The 20,367-nt window shown below is 40.2% G+C and overlaps 1 protein-coding gene across 2 annotated transcripts in view; it reads right to left on the bottom strand.

The window, feature by feature from the left end:
* The window catches only part of prkcz (protein kinase C, zeta), a 135,447-nt gene extending 115,509 nt beyond the window's left edge, over positions 1 to 19,938 (bottom strand). The window contains exons 1-4 of one of the 2 annotated variants that reach the window (XM_035160068.2): positions 19,678 to 19,938; positions 6,972 to 7,093; positions 5,422 to 5,511; positions 4,952 to 5,002 (exon numbers count right to left, since the gene is read on the bottom strand). In XM_035160068.2, coding sequence (XP_035015959.1) covers positions 4,952 to 5,002; positions 5,422 to 5,511; positions 6,972 to 7,093; positions 19,678 to 19,745 — 331 coding nt within the window. In that variant the 5' untranslated portion in view covers positions 19,746 to 19,938. The remainder of the gene's footprint in view (positions 1 to 4,951; positions 5,003 to 5,421; positions 5,512 to 6,971; positions 7,094 to 19,677) is intronic. The other variant, XM_035160069.2, reaches the window with a different exon arrangement.
* Positions 19,939 to 20,367: the final 429 nt, after the last annotated feature.

The raw sequence follows: 20,367 nt of genomic DNA, 5'->3' as shown, positions 1-20,367 counted from the left end.
TGTATCCATCATTACCTACCAACAGAATGACAGTCACACTCTGCTCTTCTCAAAGCAAACCAGTGGTTTGTATCTGGGAAAAAAAGCACAGGACTACCCCTCCAATCCCTCTCTCTCTCTCTCTCTCTCTCACACACACACACACACACACAAACACACACACACACACACACAAACACACACACACACACACACACACACACACACACACACACACACACACACAGTGCAATCCAAAAATTGCTGAAACATGCTGACACCTCAAATAGACAGTCAGGGAGTGAAGCAAACAACATGGGAGTACATGAGAGAGAGATGTGACCACCACATTACGCAACAACAGATATTACAGTTTAACCACAATCTTTTTAGTACCCAAAATGGCACAAAATACAAAACTAATCAATGATCAACAAACTGATATTTGTGACGATGTACAACAGTGTGTGTGTGTGTGTGTGTGTGTGTGTGTGTGTGTGTGTGTGTGTGTGTGTGTGTGTGTGTGTGTGTGTGTGTGTGTGTGTGTGTGTGTGTGTGTGTGTGTGTCGCGTGCGCATGTCTATGTATTGTTATGAGGGCCAATTTTAGTGCAATACCATTATTGTGAGGATATTTTGACGTTGTGAGGGCATTTTGGCTGGTCATCACAAATTCAAAGGGCTGTTTGAGGGTTAAGACTTGGTTTTAGGGATAGGGTTAGAATTAGGTTCAGGTTAGGGTAAGGGGAAAGGCAATTCATGCTTCTGCGTCGAAGCTATACGCCGTAGCCTACACATAGATGTGTACCCTACACTGACATGCACCTCCCCAAAAATTGAACTACGCGACGAGATGACACAGACTGCAAGAGCTGTGATTGGTCCGCTCGGTAGCATTGCATTTTCGTTAGACTCACTGCCACTTTTTAATTGAAGGAACGAGCACAGACAATGTCTTTCTTTTCTTTTTTGCAGCTGAAAAGTGAAAATTCACTCATTATCTACTCAGTTCTATGCAGATGGAGGGGTGGGTGAAGTGTTTGAGTCCACAAAACACTTATGGAGTTTTAGGGGTAAACAGCGTTTTAGCCAAATCCAAAACAAATTAAGTAACTAGTGAGTCCTTTTTCAGATGTAATAAAACAACAGAAAGAAATACTGCTCGTGTGGTGTCATCCGAGTGTCAGGAAGCCCCAAGATTCAAATTGGATTCGAAACAGGGTCATTTACACAGTGTTTTAAGCCTAAAAGTCCACTACCGGAAGTAGCGATGCTATCAGATGTAGCAATGCTAACGTGCATCCCTTGCATGCCCTATTGGGTGAGAGCTTGTGTGCAGTGTTTGTGGTGTTTCCAGTGTGTGCCTGCGTACGTGGCTCCGAGGAGGATATCAGAGGACATTTAGACTTAAAACATGGTTTGGACATTTAGATTTGATAGTTAAGGTTAGGGTAAGGGGCCAGGGAATGCATTATGTCAATGAGTGTCCTCACTAAGATATATGTTCAAATGTGTGTGTGTGTGTGTGTGCGTGTGTGTGCTTTTGTGTGCAGCACTCTGATTCCACTTCCTGCGGGCATAGCTGGCGGGCCAACAGTTCATTGTAACAAATAGGTGACTCAGGAGGAAGAGCAGGTCGCTGGTTCGATCCTAGTCTCCCCCACTTTGGCTAAGGTGTCCTTCCTCAAAATACTGGACCCCATATTGTATGAGTGATTTGTGATAGAAATAAGCTGTATGTAGGTGTGTGTAAAATGGTAAATGGCTAGACTGGAGTTTAAAGCACTTTAAGTGGTCATCAAGACAAGAAATGTGCTATATAAATACAGACTGTTGGTCAACAGTCAGGGAACACCCACAGACACCAAAAAGCCTGTCTGTAAAAGATGTTTAAAACCTACACAAATAAAGAAGTCCACACATCAACCAGACAAAGCATCTTGCCGACAGAGACGGGTTACAAAATGTGATAGGTAACGCAGCTACATCACGCACCTGCCCTGAAATATGAGTCTGTGAGGGTGGAGGTGACTCAGCTGAGCACCTCCAGCTGCAGCAGGGGGGTGATTAGCAAAGGAGTCAAGTTAGCTCATCACTACCCTGTTTAAATGTGCCAGAGCTGCCACAGGGAGACAGAGACAGAGTAGAGCTACAGGACTGAAATGTAGATCCATGGAGATCAGATCAGAGACAGGGGAACCGTGCACCAGAGCAGCAAGGTGCACTGTGGCGTGGAATTCTTGTGTTGTTTACTGTGCACAGCAATAAAACAGCTTTTATCAAAGCTCTGTGTCCTGTGTACATTGTGCTGAGTTAACCCACAGTGATAACCATTGAGTCAAACAAGTGTTTGATTCACAAAGTTTGAAGGGTTAAAGGGTGATGATAACTTTGGCAAATTTGTAGCTAAAATATCAAAGTGGCAAACATGTCAGTAGGCGATTTGTAGGGGGAAGAGAGATGGCAGAAAGATGGCAAAGATGACTAAAGATTCATCCAGAGGGAGGGCTGCATGTGCATAGAAGTACTGTTTGCAGATGAACATCCTAAAGTTAATGCTGCTAATTAAATCTCAGAATCCTTAGCTACAAGATTTGCGTTGGAGGAGGTCAGAGCAGCAATATGGTCAGAGGCACACAGTAAACACTGGCCAGAATGGCAGAGAAAATAAAAGAAAAAGAACTACAGGACAGCGATCTTTGCTGTTAGCCAGTCAGAATGACCATCAGCAGCCCTGGGAGACATCAGCAGGCAGTATTCAGCATAGAACAAGCATACAGTTCTCTGCTGCAGGAGTGTAGTCACCCACACCCGTCTGATCAGATCCAGAATTATATTATCTAGGGATGCCCTCCCAGGCGAATCAAGTTTGCTGAGAATCGATGGTTGAGACAAACACACACATGTTTTATCAATAAGTTAACATATTACTACGTGATACTGTTTTTTCTAAGTCTGAATTAAAGCAACACTATGCAACTTTTTTAACCTTAAAATAACAGCTTCAAAATCATATGTAAAAACACAACATTCACACTGGTAAAGTTGACTTTAGAAAAATTAACGTTTCAGGCCCAACTGGCAGTAGATATTCATAGCTCATAGAGGACGCACCCTAACGTTTGGTGACCTCTTACCTCTACTCTTGTCCAACCATCCAATTTGTAACACTCATTGATGGTTTCTATCCGTCCATTCGATTAGAACATTTCTTACCAAACAATTTTGCTCGACAGAGTCATGCTCCCAGTGGATTCATAGTAATTTTTTTCAGGAACTTGCTAAAGATCCATCTTTGGTGACTGATCACCCAAAATAGTGAGCAGCACCTGGTTGGTCCATCGCTGCTGATACAGTACTTAAGGTCAGCACTATCAAGATGGTTGGATTTTGGTCAGCTGCCTTAATTCACACATCAAAGTTCAACAAAGTAAAGACCCAATGACTTTAGCTAATCAGAATGACATGATGTGGCAGTGGCAAAGCAAGTATAGAGTCTTAATACCAGATGGTCGGCGGTCTGATCCCAGTCTGAACATGCCGAAATGGGCAAGAACCCCAAAGTTGCCCCTGATGGTTGTGCTTGGAGTGTGTGATTGGTGAGTGATAAAGTGCTGCCAACAGATACAGTGTATGAATGTGTGTGTGAAAAGTGTAGTGCTTTGAGTGGTCAAGACTAAAAAAGCAATGTATAAATACAGACCATTTACTATTTATCACATGTTACAAGTAAGCTGTAGAGAACGTATTGGTACCTGGACTATATGATCCATAAATAAGCTTTAAAAGAGACTTTAAGAGAGTCACAAGTCCGACATAGACCCAACAGTTCATTTAATCTTCTACCTCCCTTTTGCTAAGTTTCCCTGAGATGGATCAACCAGGCAGGTCTGCCGTCCCATACTTTTGTTGCAAGGGTGAAGATACAGGTTTTAGGTAGATGTGAATGAGTCACTAATCTTCGAGTTAAATTTTTACAGGCCTTATGTAGTATGCATGTACTGTAGAGAAAAAAGTTGTTTAATATGCAGTGCTGTTATTTGATAAATGTAGGTTAAGTCTAGCTGTGTCTACATACCTGTATGAAGAAATATGTATAAGTGCTCCCTTCTATTATAACTCTTTGCCCTGCATGTTGTTAGTTTATATAAGATTCCATCTTACAGCTTAAACCTGCATGTGTTATTTACTGACCACAGTTAATCTTTAATCATCACTGACAGATGGCTGGTACTCAGTGGAGTCTTCTAGAGCTGCTGAAGGTCTCACATCTATAGCTGCTTTCAGACATGCACTGAATTCCAGAGATCTTACAAACTTTCTCCACAGGGGCTGTATGTCTAAATGCAAAGTGAGAGCCTTAGGAGTTTCTGCAGACTTTCTCCGTTTGCCCCCCTAGTATAAATTCCGCAGAAAGTCCAGAGGAGCTGATGTAATAACACAGCAGGAGATCCTCTTCAGGAAAACTAGTGGGTGTGTTGATAACGTTTTTAACAAGCAACATACAAAAATAAAAATAATAAAAATAATAAAATACAAATGTCTCTGGATGAGGATGTCAATAGAGTGTGTGGTAATAAGCGCTGACGCCAGTGTCGATATGCTGTAAACAAAAACACTTGATCTCCGCAGCATCCTGCCTCTGCCTGCAGCACCACCCCTCACCTGTCCACTCCGGAGGATTTGTTTGTTTTGTGAATGCGTCTGTGCGGAAAATCTGCGTTCTTCACGTGGGAAAGGAAAACTCTGGAGAAAGTCTTTCATGTTATGTCTGAAAACGGCTTATGAGTCCAAAGAGCTCTCACTCCACTTACAACAAAGCCTTGTTTCTAAATAGGCACTTAACCAAGTTTAACAATGCTGCTGGATACAAGGTGTGGGATCTTGACTGCCCATAAGCACATAACATTAGGGGTCTCGCTGTGAGGCGAGACCTAGAAAGGGAATAGTGAAAGCAAAGCTGGTTTACTCACTGTCTTCTCCAGGACAGGACATGCCAGGCTGCTCCGGGATACTGGGGAAAACTGCCAAAGATACACAATAAGAGAAAACGCATTTCAATGTGCTGTTTGTCTTCACCAAAGAGAAGTGTTAAGAAAAAAAAACACAGGTCATGAAAATGAAAACCCTGCAGGCCTAAAATGTCCCTATAATAAAATGAATAGAACAACAGAAATTAAAGAAGTTCAAATGCAGCCACACATTAGCAGCAATCATGACTAATATACAGCTTTAGATACACAATGAACAGCTTGAATATACACAATGAATTCAAGGTCACGCACACTCTTTATACATTAATGTCCTCACCAAAGGTTCAACATAATGTCGAGCCATCTCCACACTCATTACAGTCATTGAAAAATATGTACTCAATTAAAGCCTTTAATAAAGTGTTATTTAAATGATTCTTATGTTATCAGAATATTAGGACCTAGCTCACCGTGCAGCAGCAATCCAGAGTTCTTGGTTCGCTGGTAAATTCGAAACGCTTCCTCCAGCTCCATCTGAGACGAGATGGTACAAGGGTCCCCTATACACACAAACAAACACATTCTTATCAATATAATCACCTGATTACAGCTACAATGATTAGTTGATGTTACAGTGACATGTTCAATTAAAAGTCTTATACTCTTTTTATAAGATTATATTTATAGTAATTGAATAATAACCTCCACCAAGGAGTATATGTTTTCATCTGGATTTGTTTGTTTTTAAAAAAGCAGGATTACGCAAAAACTACTCAACCGATTTCCATGAAACTTTATGGAGGGGTGGAGCACGACCCAAGGAACAACTAATTAAATCCAGGAACTCTTTATCACTTTCTTTAAAAGTGTGAGATAAAGCACATTTTCCATGATTTGTCAAAAAATTATTCATGGCTCTTGATGAAAAACAATGTGTTTGTGCATTTTGTTTCAGACCAAAATACAAATCCAGATCTAGTTTATTTAGATGTGGTTTCATCAAGGCTTTTTTCAGCTGTTGTACGCTGACAAAAAATGTTTCAACACTTTCTTAAACATTAACAAAATGGGGCCTTTGACAGAGGTAGGTGCTCTACAAGCCTCTATGAAATACAACCCTGTTCAAGCTAAGCTAAGCTAAACAAGACTTTTGATGATGTAACTTTGGGATTTAGGGGATTCTTTAAACTGTTGGTGTTATCTGATGTTATATGGGCCACATAAGTCCTTTCTTTATGCTAGGTGATACTCCCTTATCCAGGATCCAGGTCACATCATGGATCATGATCATGGATCCTGGTGGCAGCTGACCGTGGTTTATGATTACAACTAGATTGTTTAGGGTTAACCCTAACCCTAGATTGACAATATACCTACTCAATATACCAGTATTGGCAATACCTATACCTTTGCAATTGTCATTACTGCTCCCTTCATCTCTGTCAAACTTTATCTTAGACACTGTCTCTTCTCATGAATATTGTTAATTTGTTGATGTGATCTGTTACTTGCAGCATCTATTTCACTTCTGCCCATTTTGGGAGAGGGATCCATCACATGTATCTCTGAGGTTTCTACAGTTTATTTTCCAGTTAAAAGTTGCTGTTTTTGGGGTAATTTTCCTCACTCCTGTTGTAATTTTCCTCACTCCACTTATGAGACTTATTGTGATTTGTGAATATGAGCAATACAAATACAATTTGATTGTTTGATTGACTTATGTATATCTGACTGAAATGAGAAAATACATTTTGCAACAAAAAAAAACAAACAAACAGAAACACTTCCTATGTGACTGCTCTTGCTGCTATGTATTTGAGCACAACATCATTGTTGGTCTTGGAAGCAACAAGTATAGTGGACAGTTGGAAATGAGCATTTCAATTCACACCAGCGGCTTCAGACTGACCACCATGCTGTATTTTTTAGTCAGAGTTCAGCAGTGGTAGGAAAACACACAGAAGATACCCTGAGGACGAGACAGAATGATGTACAGTGTGTGAATATGAGGCATACCCACCTTCATCATCGATCCACTTGAGTGTGATGGGCTGCTGCTTGGCAACACTGCATATCGTTCTCACCTCCTCACACAACTCCACAAAGGTTACAGTGGGAGCCAGGTCTGTGATCAACATATCCCTGAAAGCAAACACACACAGAAAATGTCAAGATTGAGTCATTTTGTTTAAGTTTAGCAAAGATAGAGAAATTCCCCTCTTCAAGGAGTCAACAACAACGTGAAAAGATCATTCACTATTAGTGGTGGAACAATGGACAACAAAAAATATTCCCACACTGCAGACTTGAATGTGCCTGGGCCGCTGCAGGCCCATTAAACTAGCGTCTTGTCCACACTAATGTGGATATTTTGCAAAACAAAATTTTCCCCTGGGGCTGCTCGTCCTTATGCAAATAGAGTTTTAAGTCACTAACGTAGAAATGTTTACAAACGCCTTCCAAAGTGAGGATTTTCAAAAATGTGATACAGCATTTGGGGAACGATGACCACAGCTTACTTCACAAATGCCCACTGTTACTTTGTGTAACGAGCATGCACCAGAAAGAACAAGATTTTTTATTAATGGAGGACAATGTCCATTCAAAAAATACCCACAATACAGTAGACAAGGCCAAAGTTTTACTACAGATGTGATCCTCCATCCTGCTGGCAGATCGTGATAATTATGGCAGATCCTGTATCGTGTTAAAATCTGATAGTGGTGGTGGACCACGATCGAGGTGGCAGCTGATGGTGGATCATGATGGCGGCAGTGGATCATGATTGTGGACTATGTTGGCATCCGATCGTGATGGTGGATCCTGATTGTGGTGGCTGCTGACCATGGACTATGATTACAACAAGACTGCTTGATATACAATATTCCTACTCAGATACTCTACCATTACTGACAATAATCCATCAATTCATTGACCTTCCATTATGCTACAAAATGTTTATTCTAATCAATGCTGTAAATACCCTTATCTTTCTGATGTTCTCCTTTACACGTGGCATCTATTGCACTTCTGTCCGTCCTGGGAGAGGGATCCCTCACATGTGGCTCTCTCTGAGGTTTCTACGTTCTTTTTACCCTGTTAAAAGGGTTTTTTAGTAGTTTTTCCTTACTCTTCTGAGGGTTAAGGGCAGAGGATGTCAAACCTTGTTAAAACCCTATGAGACTAATTGGGATTTGTGAATATGGGCTATACAAATAAAATGTGATTGACTGATTGATCACTCAAACATGATTGGACAAAAATAGTTGGAAGACAATTAAATAGGTGTGACCTTTAATACTTTATATTTACACACTTATACATCAAGCCTTGACTTTTTTCTTATTTACATGTTACAAATGTAAAATAATTTTGGCATTGTATGATTTTGGCGTTCTTTGTGATTGTGGACATTTCAATGGTGTTTTCTGTCTCTGTTCCATTACACCTCACCTAACTCACAATAATTGAATGCAAAGTAAATTTCCTCTACAGTCTCACACTGGCATCTCAATAAGCAAAGGTAAGAGATCAGATCATAGATTTTACATTAATGGAGAACCCATTCCAACAGTGTCTGAGAAACCTATAAAAAGTCTTGGACGATGCTTTGATGCAAGCCTCAAAGACTGCAAGCAGGTCCAGCAACTGAAGCAGGATGTCAACAGTGGCCTTAAGAACATCAACCAGTCCGTGCTTCCTGGCAGGCTAAAGCTCTGGTGCCTAAAGTTTGGCCTGTTACCCTGACTGATGTGGCCACTTACAGTAGTTGACGTTCCTATCACAAAAGTTGAGAACATGGAGGAAATGATCAACTCCTATGTGAGAAAGTGGTTAGGAGTCCCAAGAAGTCTGAGCAACATCGGCCTGTATGGACACGGCATTCTCGAGCTGCCTATCTCAAGTCTAGTAGAGGGGTTTAAATGCACCAAAACAAGGCTGGAGACGACCCTCTCAGAGTCAAATCTATACAAATCTATACGGGCTGTTGGACCATCATTGACAACAGGACGGAAATGGACACCCAAAGATGCAACTCAACAAGCAAAAGCAGCAATCGAGCACGCTGACATTGTGGGCCACGTTCAACTGGGAAGAGGATGTTTGGGCCTAGGTCAGAGTAGAACAAAGCAACTCCTTCAGAGCGGTGAAAATTGGTAGTCCTGGAAATCCGGTGTCAGGAAGAAGCAGCAGGATTTGCGAAGGCTGTCACTCAAGCCAGACAGGGGCAGTGGATGAGCGTAGAGAAAAGAAAGATTAGCTGGAAGGACCTGTGGGAAATGGAAGCAAGCAGGATTAGCTTCCTGATTAGGGCAACCTATGACCTCCTTCCCTCACCCAAACACGGGTTTCCTTGCAACATCCACCATCAGGTTGCTCAAAGATCTGGGGATCCATGGACAAGCCCTTCGCCAGACCATAAAAGAAACATCACACACTGCAGAACGCTGCAGCTAATGGCTCTGGATCAGGAGGAAAGATCCCAACTGGGCCCCAAGATGCTAGGGACATGCACCCAGGTCTGATCAACCTGCGGTGGGCCAGCCTTGGGGAGAAGGTGTCTTGTGATTAAAAGACCGAAACACCTGATGACACTAAGGTACACAACTGAAGACATGTCCCTAGTATCTGCTGGTGGTCACTAATATCCGATAACATCAACTGGTGGTAGGCATTAATTAGTGCGGCAGAATGTACATTACGTATACTCCATCTTGTCCCAGGTTCAATAAGGTAAAGTGTTTAGTTTAAAAAAGGTATTAAGAGGTAATAATGTCTGATCTACTGAGCAACCACATGGCTATTATAGTACTGCCATACAAGCCAGTAGCCAGTCAGATTCACCTTTAGCCTCAGCGTACCCTCAAGTTCGGCCGGTAGCATTTTTTACAAGCCCAAAACACTTGATGGTGCTAAGGTGCACAGTTATGTCCCTAACATCTGCTGGTGGCCACTAACACCTGCTAACATCTACTGGTAGTTGGTAACCTAAATTATGCAGAAGACCTTCAAACGTACAAGGGATATTCAATATCTCGTCCTATACTCTGTGGTTACAGATGAGGAGGCTCACTCCTCAGATAGTGATTGTTCAGTTCAGCTGGTTTGACAGAGTACAGCACAGTCAGTGGCCCTCGACTAAGAACAATGGGCCTCATTTACTAACAGTGCGTACGCACAAATCTGTGCTTAAACCGTGCGTACGCATGTTTGACGCAAATGATGAAGGCCTGGCTGTCCTAGAAAATGTAAACACACCCTTTTGACTAAATGCATAGTATATTAAAACTCAATTTATTTAAATAAAAAGAGTAGATAGACAGCAATAATTTAATTTACTAATGAATTGACCAAATGTATAAAAAAATATGAAATTGATGCCCTTTCATCCTCATCATCTCTATAAAAACCTGCTGAATTCATGTTAATGTTTCTGGATAAACGGGGCGTCGCTTCTTCTGCAACAATAAAGTTAAAACAACGCGGTAAGTTGTAATCTGCGGGAGGAACTCTTCTGTCTGCAGGAGTGTGTGTGTGTGTGTGTGTGTGTGTGTGTGTGTGTGTGTGTGTGTGTGTGTGTGTGTGTGTGTGTGTGTGTGTGTGTGTCTGTGTGTGTCTGTCCCTCTTCAGACGAACTGATAATCACATGTATTCAGTTATTAATCGATGATGTCGGATCATGACTCCGGGTCGTTCCGTCACTTTAACCCTGATGTCCTGACGGTGCGAATCAAAACAAACACAAAGTAAACATCAGTCCTGTACTTGTCCTAACAACTTGTGATCAGTGCTGGTGTTCATTGTTAAAGTGTAAAGTGAGCGCAGGTCAGAGGAGTGAGGAGGAAGCAGACTCCGAAAGATACTCTGACACAGGACGACCGGACCTTTAATTGTGCGTCTGTTCTGATCCTGAAGCAGCAGTGTTATAATTATTCAGCGGAGTCCACGTCCACGTCGCGATGCATCTAAGAGACATGTCCACAGCTCTAGTGCTCAGCTCTGTGCAGGACACAGCATTCACCGCCTCAGTTATTGCAGCCCAGGTTTAATTTTTTTTAAACATCGTCACTCATGCTCAAGAAAAGTGTGTGTTTCGTGTCTTCCACCTCCGACGCCTTCAATTTCTGCTGTTGTGAGATTCTTGTGTTTTTTACCTTTAGGGGCCGTCTCTTATAACTTCAACTGTTCAGCACACCGCTCTCCTCATGACAAACCGATGTCCTTATATGGAGAAATAGAGGTGTGGCAGTATGCTAATGACGGAGAGCAGAGACGCACCTGTCGATTTAGAATGAGTCTGATTCACAAACATACGCATGGTGGTGAGAACAAGAGTGGCTGGTGCGCACGTGACATGAATCCGGCGGCGATTTTGCGCACGCACTTATTTTCTGCGGAGTAAGAACATTTCTGCGCACATGTTAGTAAATGAGGCCCAATGTGAATTATTGGACCTGTCTGCTTTGCAGCATTAATGGTTGGTTCAGGTCAGTCTCAGCTGCTTATCGGTTTAAACACTGATGTTAACAGGCACAGTTTGAATAGATTATGCAGCCATTAAATCCAGGCACATTTCAGATTTTGCACCTGATGATCAGTCACTACTTTGACAAAACAATGGTGTTGATACCATAGCAATAGAAAAACTAATAAACTCATATCTACAGTTGTACACTATTAATGATCTCTAGTTGTTTTAAGGAATAACCCAGCATATTCTGCTCAGGACTGGATATTGTTAGACATTTTTCAGTATTTGTTCTTATACAATCCCTGAGTTTCTGTACCGATACAAGGGTGAATCAATACATTTTTCCATATTTTATACAGACTTAAGGGACCTGGCAGTTTGTGGACACATATATGTGCCAAAATGTACTTAGGTTTAATATCCTGCACTAAGTAAAGGATGAGCCAAACAAGCATAAACTAAGCTGTTTATCAAAATAAATTATAAGCAAGCATTTCTTTTTCATCTCTCTGTTGTTGAAAGCTGACCTGAAACAGAAAGCACACAGGTGGCTGAATTTCTTATCAGTGCTGATGGCCTTCAATTACTCTTATCAGCTAGATGATTTTAAAGAAGGGTGTGCACGTTGAGTTTAAACATCAACTATCATTGCTCTGCTGCTGCCTGAATACATAGCTGTGGACAACAGTAATGGACACAGGCCAACCCCCCCCAGGTGTGTGTGGATATGCTGTAGCATAACCTGTGGTATGCTTTAAACAGTATAAGTGCTGGAGCTGCTGTGACCGGGTCCATACAAGTGTGTGACTCAGTGTTTATGGCAAGTGTTTGTTGGACTCTGACAAGGTGCAGCACAGACAGCTTGTTTCCCAGCAGGAATTGCTACACAGAGTTTACACCCACACAAGTCAGTGCGGATTGTTGTGTCTCACACAAACACACGCACATAGAAGGGTAATGCCTATATATATACAATTTACCTCATATTGATCAAGTATTTGTTCTGCAATCAAATGAGATCTGGTTGAGTTAACTTTTATACATTATGTTGAATGAGTTTGATATTTGATATTGTATATTTATTTGTCATTTCATCAGTTACTTATCTTATCGTGCTTATCATACTTATTGCAATTGAATCAACCAGGGCAATGCCCCTTCATGTCTGTTTGTAATGATCTGTTCTCTTGTCCTGTGTTAATGCTCCGGAGCTACTTCAGAATTATTCCTTGTCATTAGTGAGTCCTCCTCAAACAGTTCTACAATATACTGACACTATTTATTGTTTGTGTGCTGGATGTTGTGTGGTCTTTGGTGCAGAGTGAAGTTAGAAAACTTTGTGTTCATCCTACCTGGTTTATTTCAGAGTCAATGTTTTTCATAAAATAAAACTGAATTTTCTTTTATATTGTTCATGTGTGTGGTTTATATATAAGTCTGAATGATTTACTGAACTGCTGTTGTTTTTTCATACATTGCATATCGACTATTTCAGAGGTCTGTTAGGCAATTGACACAATCTTCAGACCAAAGTTCACAACCTTTCAAAATAAAACATGTAATTCAGCTTGATTCTGTGTAATGTATTGCAGCAAAACATGAAGACAGACTGAAAGACGCTTGTGGTATTAGTAGGTAGATTAATTAATTAAGTAATTAAACATAAATTGTGTGGTGGGGTGAGTTACATAGGTCTCCTGCCTCTCTTTTTAGACACACTGACCCTTGCTCTGTTTGCTGAGTGATTATACTCAAAAGTGCTTGGCACACTTAGGAATCGGTCATGTGCATAAACCTGAAGATCAACATGTTGATCTTTGATCCCTCTAATCAAAAGTGTTTATTTCAACTCTGGCATATGCAACTGTGCAACTCACTGTGTGCTGGTTCTTTGGCAAAACAACTGACTTTTCTTTTTTCACCTTACTCTGGGAAACTCCATTAAGCCTGACTGGTATTATGTTTTTAGAATTAACCATCAATCAGAACTAAAACCAGCCATTCGTCTTTTCCACACAAGCTCGGAGGCTTTAACAGATGATGAGGATGTCTCACATATGATGATGGATTATTGTGGCAGCCTCTGGTCATATTAACCCACCAAGCAATTGATCTGTGATTGTGGGACATGTGAACACTGCCCCTGGGAGACATAATGTTACTGACTGACTGACTGAAAGAATATTCTGTAACATTTACTGCATGTCAGTTCTATTTGTTAACTATGCAAACATATACACTTCATAACAGGTTGGCATGGAAGCATAATAACAGGAACTTGTTATCTATACAACGTTGAAATTATTTTCCCAGAGCTCGAGAGACCCAAAAAATATTCAGTTTACAAAGAAACAAATCAGAGACACAATAAAGTCCTCTTATTTGAGCAAGTATAAACAAGCACATTTGACCATTTTTGCTTCAAAATTGACAAAACAATTACATAAATGATGAAAAATTTAAAAATAAGGTCGCCAGTTATAGGGATGGGCGATTGGCAAAAACATTATCAAGATAAAACAGTCAGTAGCAATTCATTATCATGATGATTGTAAATGGTCTGTATTTCTATAAGAGCTTTTATAGTCTTGATGACCACTCAAAGAGCTTGGCAGAAGTTTTTTTGCCATTCACGCATTCACACACACATTCGTAGAGTGCATCTATGGGCAGCACTTTTGTCAATGAGAGGGGAAATTCAGTATCTTGCCCAAGGTAAGAGGGTGACTGCTCTACCCCCTCAGCCACAGCCGCCCCAAAATGTTAAGATAATCACACCTCTCCAGACTGATATTTGCTCCTCAGTGGTGATTGTGGTTTTAAGCACTTGAAAAACTATCAATGATGTGCTTTACCAATGGTGCTTGCACAATGCATAATCCTGTACTTTTGTTTAATTGCTATTGATGCAAATTATATTGAGATTATTATCGTTTTATCAGTTTACCCAGCCCTAGCCAATTAATTTGTTTTCAGTCGACTCATCTATTAATTGAATAATGACTGCATCTAACCCTCACAGCCATAGATCCGGCCTTTCTCAATAAGTCTTCTCGATAACATGTGTCTGGAGCAGAGTAACAAAATGTCAAGATGTTCAGATTCATTACCTCCTTCACTAGTTCATTGATATTTCCCTAACTTAAAACAAGTGGTGTGTTGTATTATAGAAAAATTAACTAAGTTTAATGGGGTCATATTACCCCCTAACACCCCGTAAAGTTGTAAAACTTTTACTGCTCAAATAGAAAGAGCAGAAACTCATCACAGTATTATTTTGAGCTGTGTGGTTCTTCAGGCTAAGCAGATTAATAAACTATTGAACAAGGTGGCTTTTCTTTCTCACACTCAATATTTGAGTGTGTTAAACCTTTTCTGACCTCTTCATTATGAGAAGCCAGTGTAAGCCTGGCTCAGTATGCTGTGGACCTTGTTACTGTTAATCCAGAATGGATCTAGAAGGCATTCCACTGCGCTATTCAGTCATGCACTTACACATGATGTGAGCAGTCAATTAGTCTATCAACAGGAAATAATTGTTAATATTTTTTAGCAAGTAACGTGGCTGTATTCACACATACCCTGGGTTTAGAAAGTATTCAGACACATTCACCCTTTGTATGATTTATTTTGTTTTGTTTTATTAACTATGAATCTTTATTCAACAAAAAGCAATGATGCAGTAAAACCTGATTTTATACATTTTGCAAATGGATTGAAAATCTAAAACTAAAATATCTAATTTACAAAAGCTGTTTTTTCCCTTACAGAAAGTCTTGGGTACTGTACCTTAGTTTTTTTGAGGAGCACCTTAAACTGAATGAACAAAAAAAGACATTTAATTGAGATATCCTACTATTATTGTGTTAAGTAGTTTGTGTGTAACTGCTACTTTTAGGAATCAGCTAGGGGCACAACATGTCAAAAGGAGGCTATTTTTTAATGAAGCCTTTAAAACAACACCAAGTTTGCCCGGGGGAAAGACAGTCATTCCCAGTTTCAGTACAGTTTCATTATTTTTATCCTTGTTTGTGTATCTTCAGAAGTTGTACACATGTAGGCAACTGGAGTTGGTTGTGTTTCTTAAAAATAGTTCATCTCTCATCCAAGAAGCTTCTTCAGTTCTGAAACGATAAGATCTATGCACCCAAGTACAACTCCAGAGAAACCATCCAGATAACTTGTGCATATACTGTGGGATAATACTGTAATACGCTGGACACCGCTTATAGTGATCACAAATATGGTGATCAACTGTTTATATGGATCAAAAAGCTTGGGACAAAATCGGTCCAATATATAGGCTGTTTAAATAATTTGGTTATATATCGATAATCCGCTTACAGCGTTAATTTGTTAATTCGGACCTTTAAAAAGTTATGTTTTACAGTTTTTAGCAGCTCTGTCAGTAATTTACTGCTCCTCTCTGTGTCTCTATCAGTCACGCTGCGCACTGCCAACCGGATCAATTCCTCAAGTTCTGAGACTATTAAACAGAAGCTACGCAATTCGTATACAGTAATCAACCACTTATAGTGATAATTTTGGCCCGGGACACACATGATCACTATAAACGGTCTTCACTGGACTGTAAAGAGGCTCGGGGTTCAGTACAACTTCAGGTGCCTTAGTCTAAGTTGCTACTATTTCCTTTTGAATAAAAATGCTTGATTATGCATAAAAAAAGGAAACAACAGTATTATCCCAGTCACTAAGACATGAAGATGCCTAATGCAAAGGAAATATACCTAACAAATCTACATTTCAATGATGGAAATGAGGAAGCAACTAGAATGGCTCTCAGTACTCACGTGTCCGCTAAGGACCCTATATCGCAGTGTAGAAGAAATTCATATAAAATTGCTGGATCTGTCACATTGTCAAAATTGAATGGGTTCTTTCTTGGCCCATATCGCATCCTTCCACCAAGTGTCATGGGAATCATAAACTCCGTCATCACTATGTATAATTCTGTAAATAATACACATTAGTTTTACTCCACGAATAAATATTGGTCATACAGCTGTGTTGTGATTCCAAAATGACAAGTTTCTTTATCAGCCTGAAGACTAAAATAGTCAGCAAGTTCATAATTATTCCCCCTCCTATTTAAACGGATTTCCATCTATCCAGGTTGTTGCATCAAAACCATTTATCTAAAATGAAATAATTCAGTAACTACCAGGGAAGCATCCAATGTCAGTGCTGCTAAAGCAGTTAATTTACTACCAAGATGGCCTCCACAAATGTGGAAAATCTGTTGAATCTGCTTGAGACAGTATTAAACTAATTGGATGGTATTTCTTCAATTTTGACATTGCTATGGGTTAGGATTAGGGTAGGCGCCTCGTATTCTCCCCATACATCGTCATTGCGATGACGGACTCTAAAGGTGACTTATGAGGTTGGACGTTTTTCCCCCTCTCTGTACCTTTGCACAAATTGCGATCCTACAGTCACTCTCAGAAAGTGTGAAAAACTTCCAAAACGGCAATGCAGTTTTCAGTTCTGACGTAAACACATCACGCTGGTATGGACAGGCATGGATGTATGACTTCATGAGCATGACCAGGCGCGCTGTGTTTATCGGATGCTTTATCGGCTTATTCTCAAATCAAAGTATTTTTGATGGGTTGCTTGGTCTCACATAATTAATTGAAAATCTTTGGGTATGTGAAGACACACTGGTTTCTGGGCAGTCATGTTGGGCATAAGTCCTTATTTACAACATTCTACAAATTATTCATTGAGTCACCATAAAAAATGATGAGTTGCAGCCAAACAGTTAAAACTGAACCTCCTTCACCTCCTCTTGGCTATGGTTGCCTAATGCCGATGATACTCTGTTGGTGTTTGTATAGATTATTATGAATGTGTGTACAAAACCTGCTCTGACAGTTTCTGACCTTGTTAAAACTATCTGTGGCTTCTATGGGGTTTGTCCTTACATCAGTAAAAAAATAACAATTACATGAATAAAACATGCTTGAATAGCACCAACACTATCAGATAATTACTGTAATACAAGCACAAAACTTAAGTCGGAACAATTTGTAGTAAAGAAACTAGACAAGCTCAGTATAACAAGAAGTTCTGTCTAAAGGGATGGGACTGTGTAGGGAAGCCCAGTCACATGCAGATTACCAAGGAATGGCAAACAGAGCCATCACCTCGAGATACACTGGAGGTTTGTTCAAAAACCATCCAACAAGGATCCAATCACAGAGTCCTGTTGTTGCAGTGTTGTGAACAAGTTGCAGTTGGGAAATGTGTGATGCAAGCCAAGAAGAGGAAGAAATGACGCACAAACATTATATTTTCCGGACTACAGGAAGATATAAAGTAATCTCTTATTTTTCTTTGGAGTTACAAAAAACAGACGTTTGCCTGAGTTAAGCTTATTATCAACGATGACATAACCACATAGTTGAGACAAGAGATAAGGAGGCAGAAAAAGAATCACAGTGTGTTGATAAACAGTGAAGAGGCCAGTCAACTCAAGAAAAGATGATCCAGTGATAGGTTTACAGTTCAACTTTATATTCAGTGATAGATTGTGCCACTGAGGCAGTGACAGGAGGGATATAAACACAGTCATCATCACCAACGATCTTCAACAACTTCATCTCACTACTTTTACTACTTTTAGTGGAATCACTGAATTTTTGTCAATGTGGAGGACTGGTCAGTTATTATATGATCAGTCACAACAAGGAAGTGGTGATAAGCACCTTGTCATGGACTCATCTAACAAATAATTCCGCAAACATCTGTCTGTCTGTCTGTATGTGGAATGCATATCTCACAAACTCTCTTTTGTAAATTGCCTAAGAACGTGCAGTACAGATTTTGGTGCAATTTGGACAATTTGGATCTGTACAATATTAGTAAAGATTATATAAACAGTCGATAAGAACTCTGTAGCAGTCAGTGTGGGCTGGGCAACATGCTGATAGTCTGCGGAGCGAGTTGAATAGGTCATCTTCTACACCCTTAGATAAACCACAGCAGTGGTTGGCAACTGGCAGCCTACAGTCAATAATATCTGAACCACCAGATCATTTGGATAATCTGATTATTTTTATTTCACCACATCAGTCTGACATAGACACTGGAGTTGCTGGTGCTGTAATGCTTTATGTTAAAGGGATAGTTGACAGAAAAATTAAAATTCACTCATAATATACTCTACCACTATGCCACTTCTTCAAGCGTAAAGAAAACTCATGAGTTCAGGGGAATGTGAATGCGGCACCGTTGGAGGATATCAGAAGACATTTAAGCTAAAAACATGGTGTAAATGACGCTGTTTCGAGTCAAATTTGAATGTCTGGACTTACGGACACTTGGATGACACCACAGGAGCAGTATGGAGGCATGTTATGTTTTTTTCTGTTGTTTTTTTACGTTTGAAGAAGTGGTCGCCATTTACATAAATTGTATTGGATTTGGCTGCAACGCTGTTTACCCCTGAAACTCATAAACTGTTTTGTGGACTCATACACTTTTCACCCACCCCTCCATCAGCATAGTGGTGAGTAGATAATGAGTCAATTTACATTTTAAGGTGAACTATCCCTTAAAGTTAAATTACAAACCATTTTAGTTTGAAAAGTTGGCAAACTTTGGTCTGAAGATTGTGTCACTTGCTTAGCACACTCTGAATTAGCCAACATGCAATGTATGAAAAAATAACAGCAGTTTAGTAAATAATTCAAACTTATATATAAACCTCACACATGAATAATAATGAAGCAAATATGAGAAAATAAAATCTTCACTGCAGATAAACCAGGCAGGATGAACACAAACACTCTGCACCATAAACTGTCTATAGAAAGCACTGCACACAACATCCAGCACACAAACAATAAAAAGTGACATTATATTGTTTGAGGAGGATTTACTAATGACAAGGAATAATTCTGAAGTAGCTCCAGAGCATTAACACAGGACAAGAGAACAGAACATCATACAGTTTAATAATGTAAAATATTCATAATAATATAAATTATTCATAATACTTATTGGGGGCGATTTAAACACTTTCTTCAAATGTTCTCACATGTATCCTCAGTATTTTTAGTGTGTCTGGATGAGCCTGACTCTACTAGTAGTGACTCTACACAAAGTCACTACTAGGCAGTGACTTTGTGAGGAGACACTTGAGGTTCCACAAGTGTGTGTCCCTATCATGGCTCAGCAGGCTTGTGTGTGTGTGTGTGTGTGTGTGTGTGTGTGTGTGCTCACTCACCCACAATAGTGTGTTTTCATCTTCACCAGCTCCAGCTCCATTGTGGATCCGTTACAGTGCATATACATGGTGCACTTTGTTTTTTTCCCCGGTGCTCGGACAGGCCTGCACTCTCCCTATCAACCGCTCTCGTCGGAAGATAAACGTTCACATCACACGGTCTGAAAGTTACGCTTCGCCCGACGCTCTCCAGAGGAAAACTTGTCGAGCTACTTTAAAGTTTCTTGCGTTCAGAAAACATCGGAGGCTTTGCTGACGGATGAATTGTCAAGGAGGCTGGAATGAAATTACAATTTCCTGCCTCTCCTTTCAGAGTAAAATGCATTCTCACAGCTATGTCCTTTGATTGGATTCTAGGATCAAAGGGGCGCTTTTATTTTGAAACGGAAATACCTCGTGGCGTGGGGGTAAAGTATGGGTAACTTGGCCGGGTTTCTCATGTCTCGCTATGGTTACCGTAATCCTTATTCACCTGTCACTCTGTTTCGAACGGGGCCTGTTGTCTGGACCCGTAGAAAGTCCAGTTCATTAGTCACTGGTCGACTTAGTAAGTCAACTTACTGAAGGTTGAGTACTTTTCTCTGTACTATCCATTAGGTTTATAAAGGTGATCTGCCTCACCTATCAATACTTCCTTTGACCCCTAGTGGAGCGTCCTTGTCATTCTACTACATCAAGGATGTTTTTGTT

Source organism: Hippoglossus stenolepis, chromosome 6 (assembly GCF_022539355.2).
Source record: "Hippoglossus stenolepis isolate QCI-W04-F060 chromosome 6, HSTE1.2, whole genome shotgun sequence".
Classification (NCBI taxonomy): Eukaryota; Metazoa; Chordata; class Actinopteri; order Pleuronectiformes; family Pleuronectidae; genus Hippoglossus; species Hippoglossus stenolepis.
Note: the sequence above shows the minus strand (reverse complement) of the source record. Positions and strands in the feature narration are given on the sequence as shown.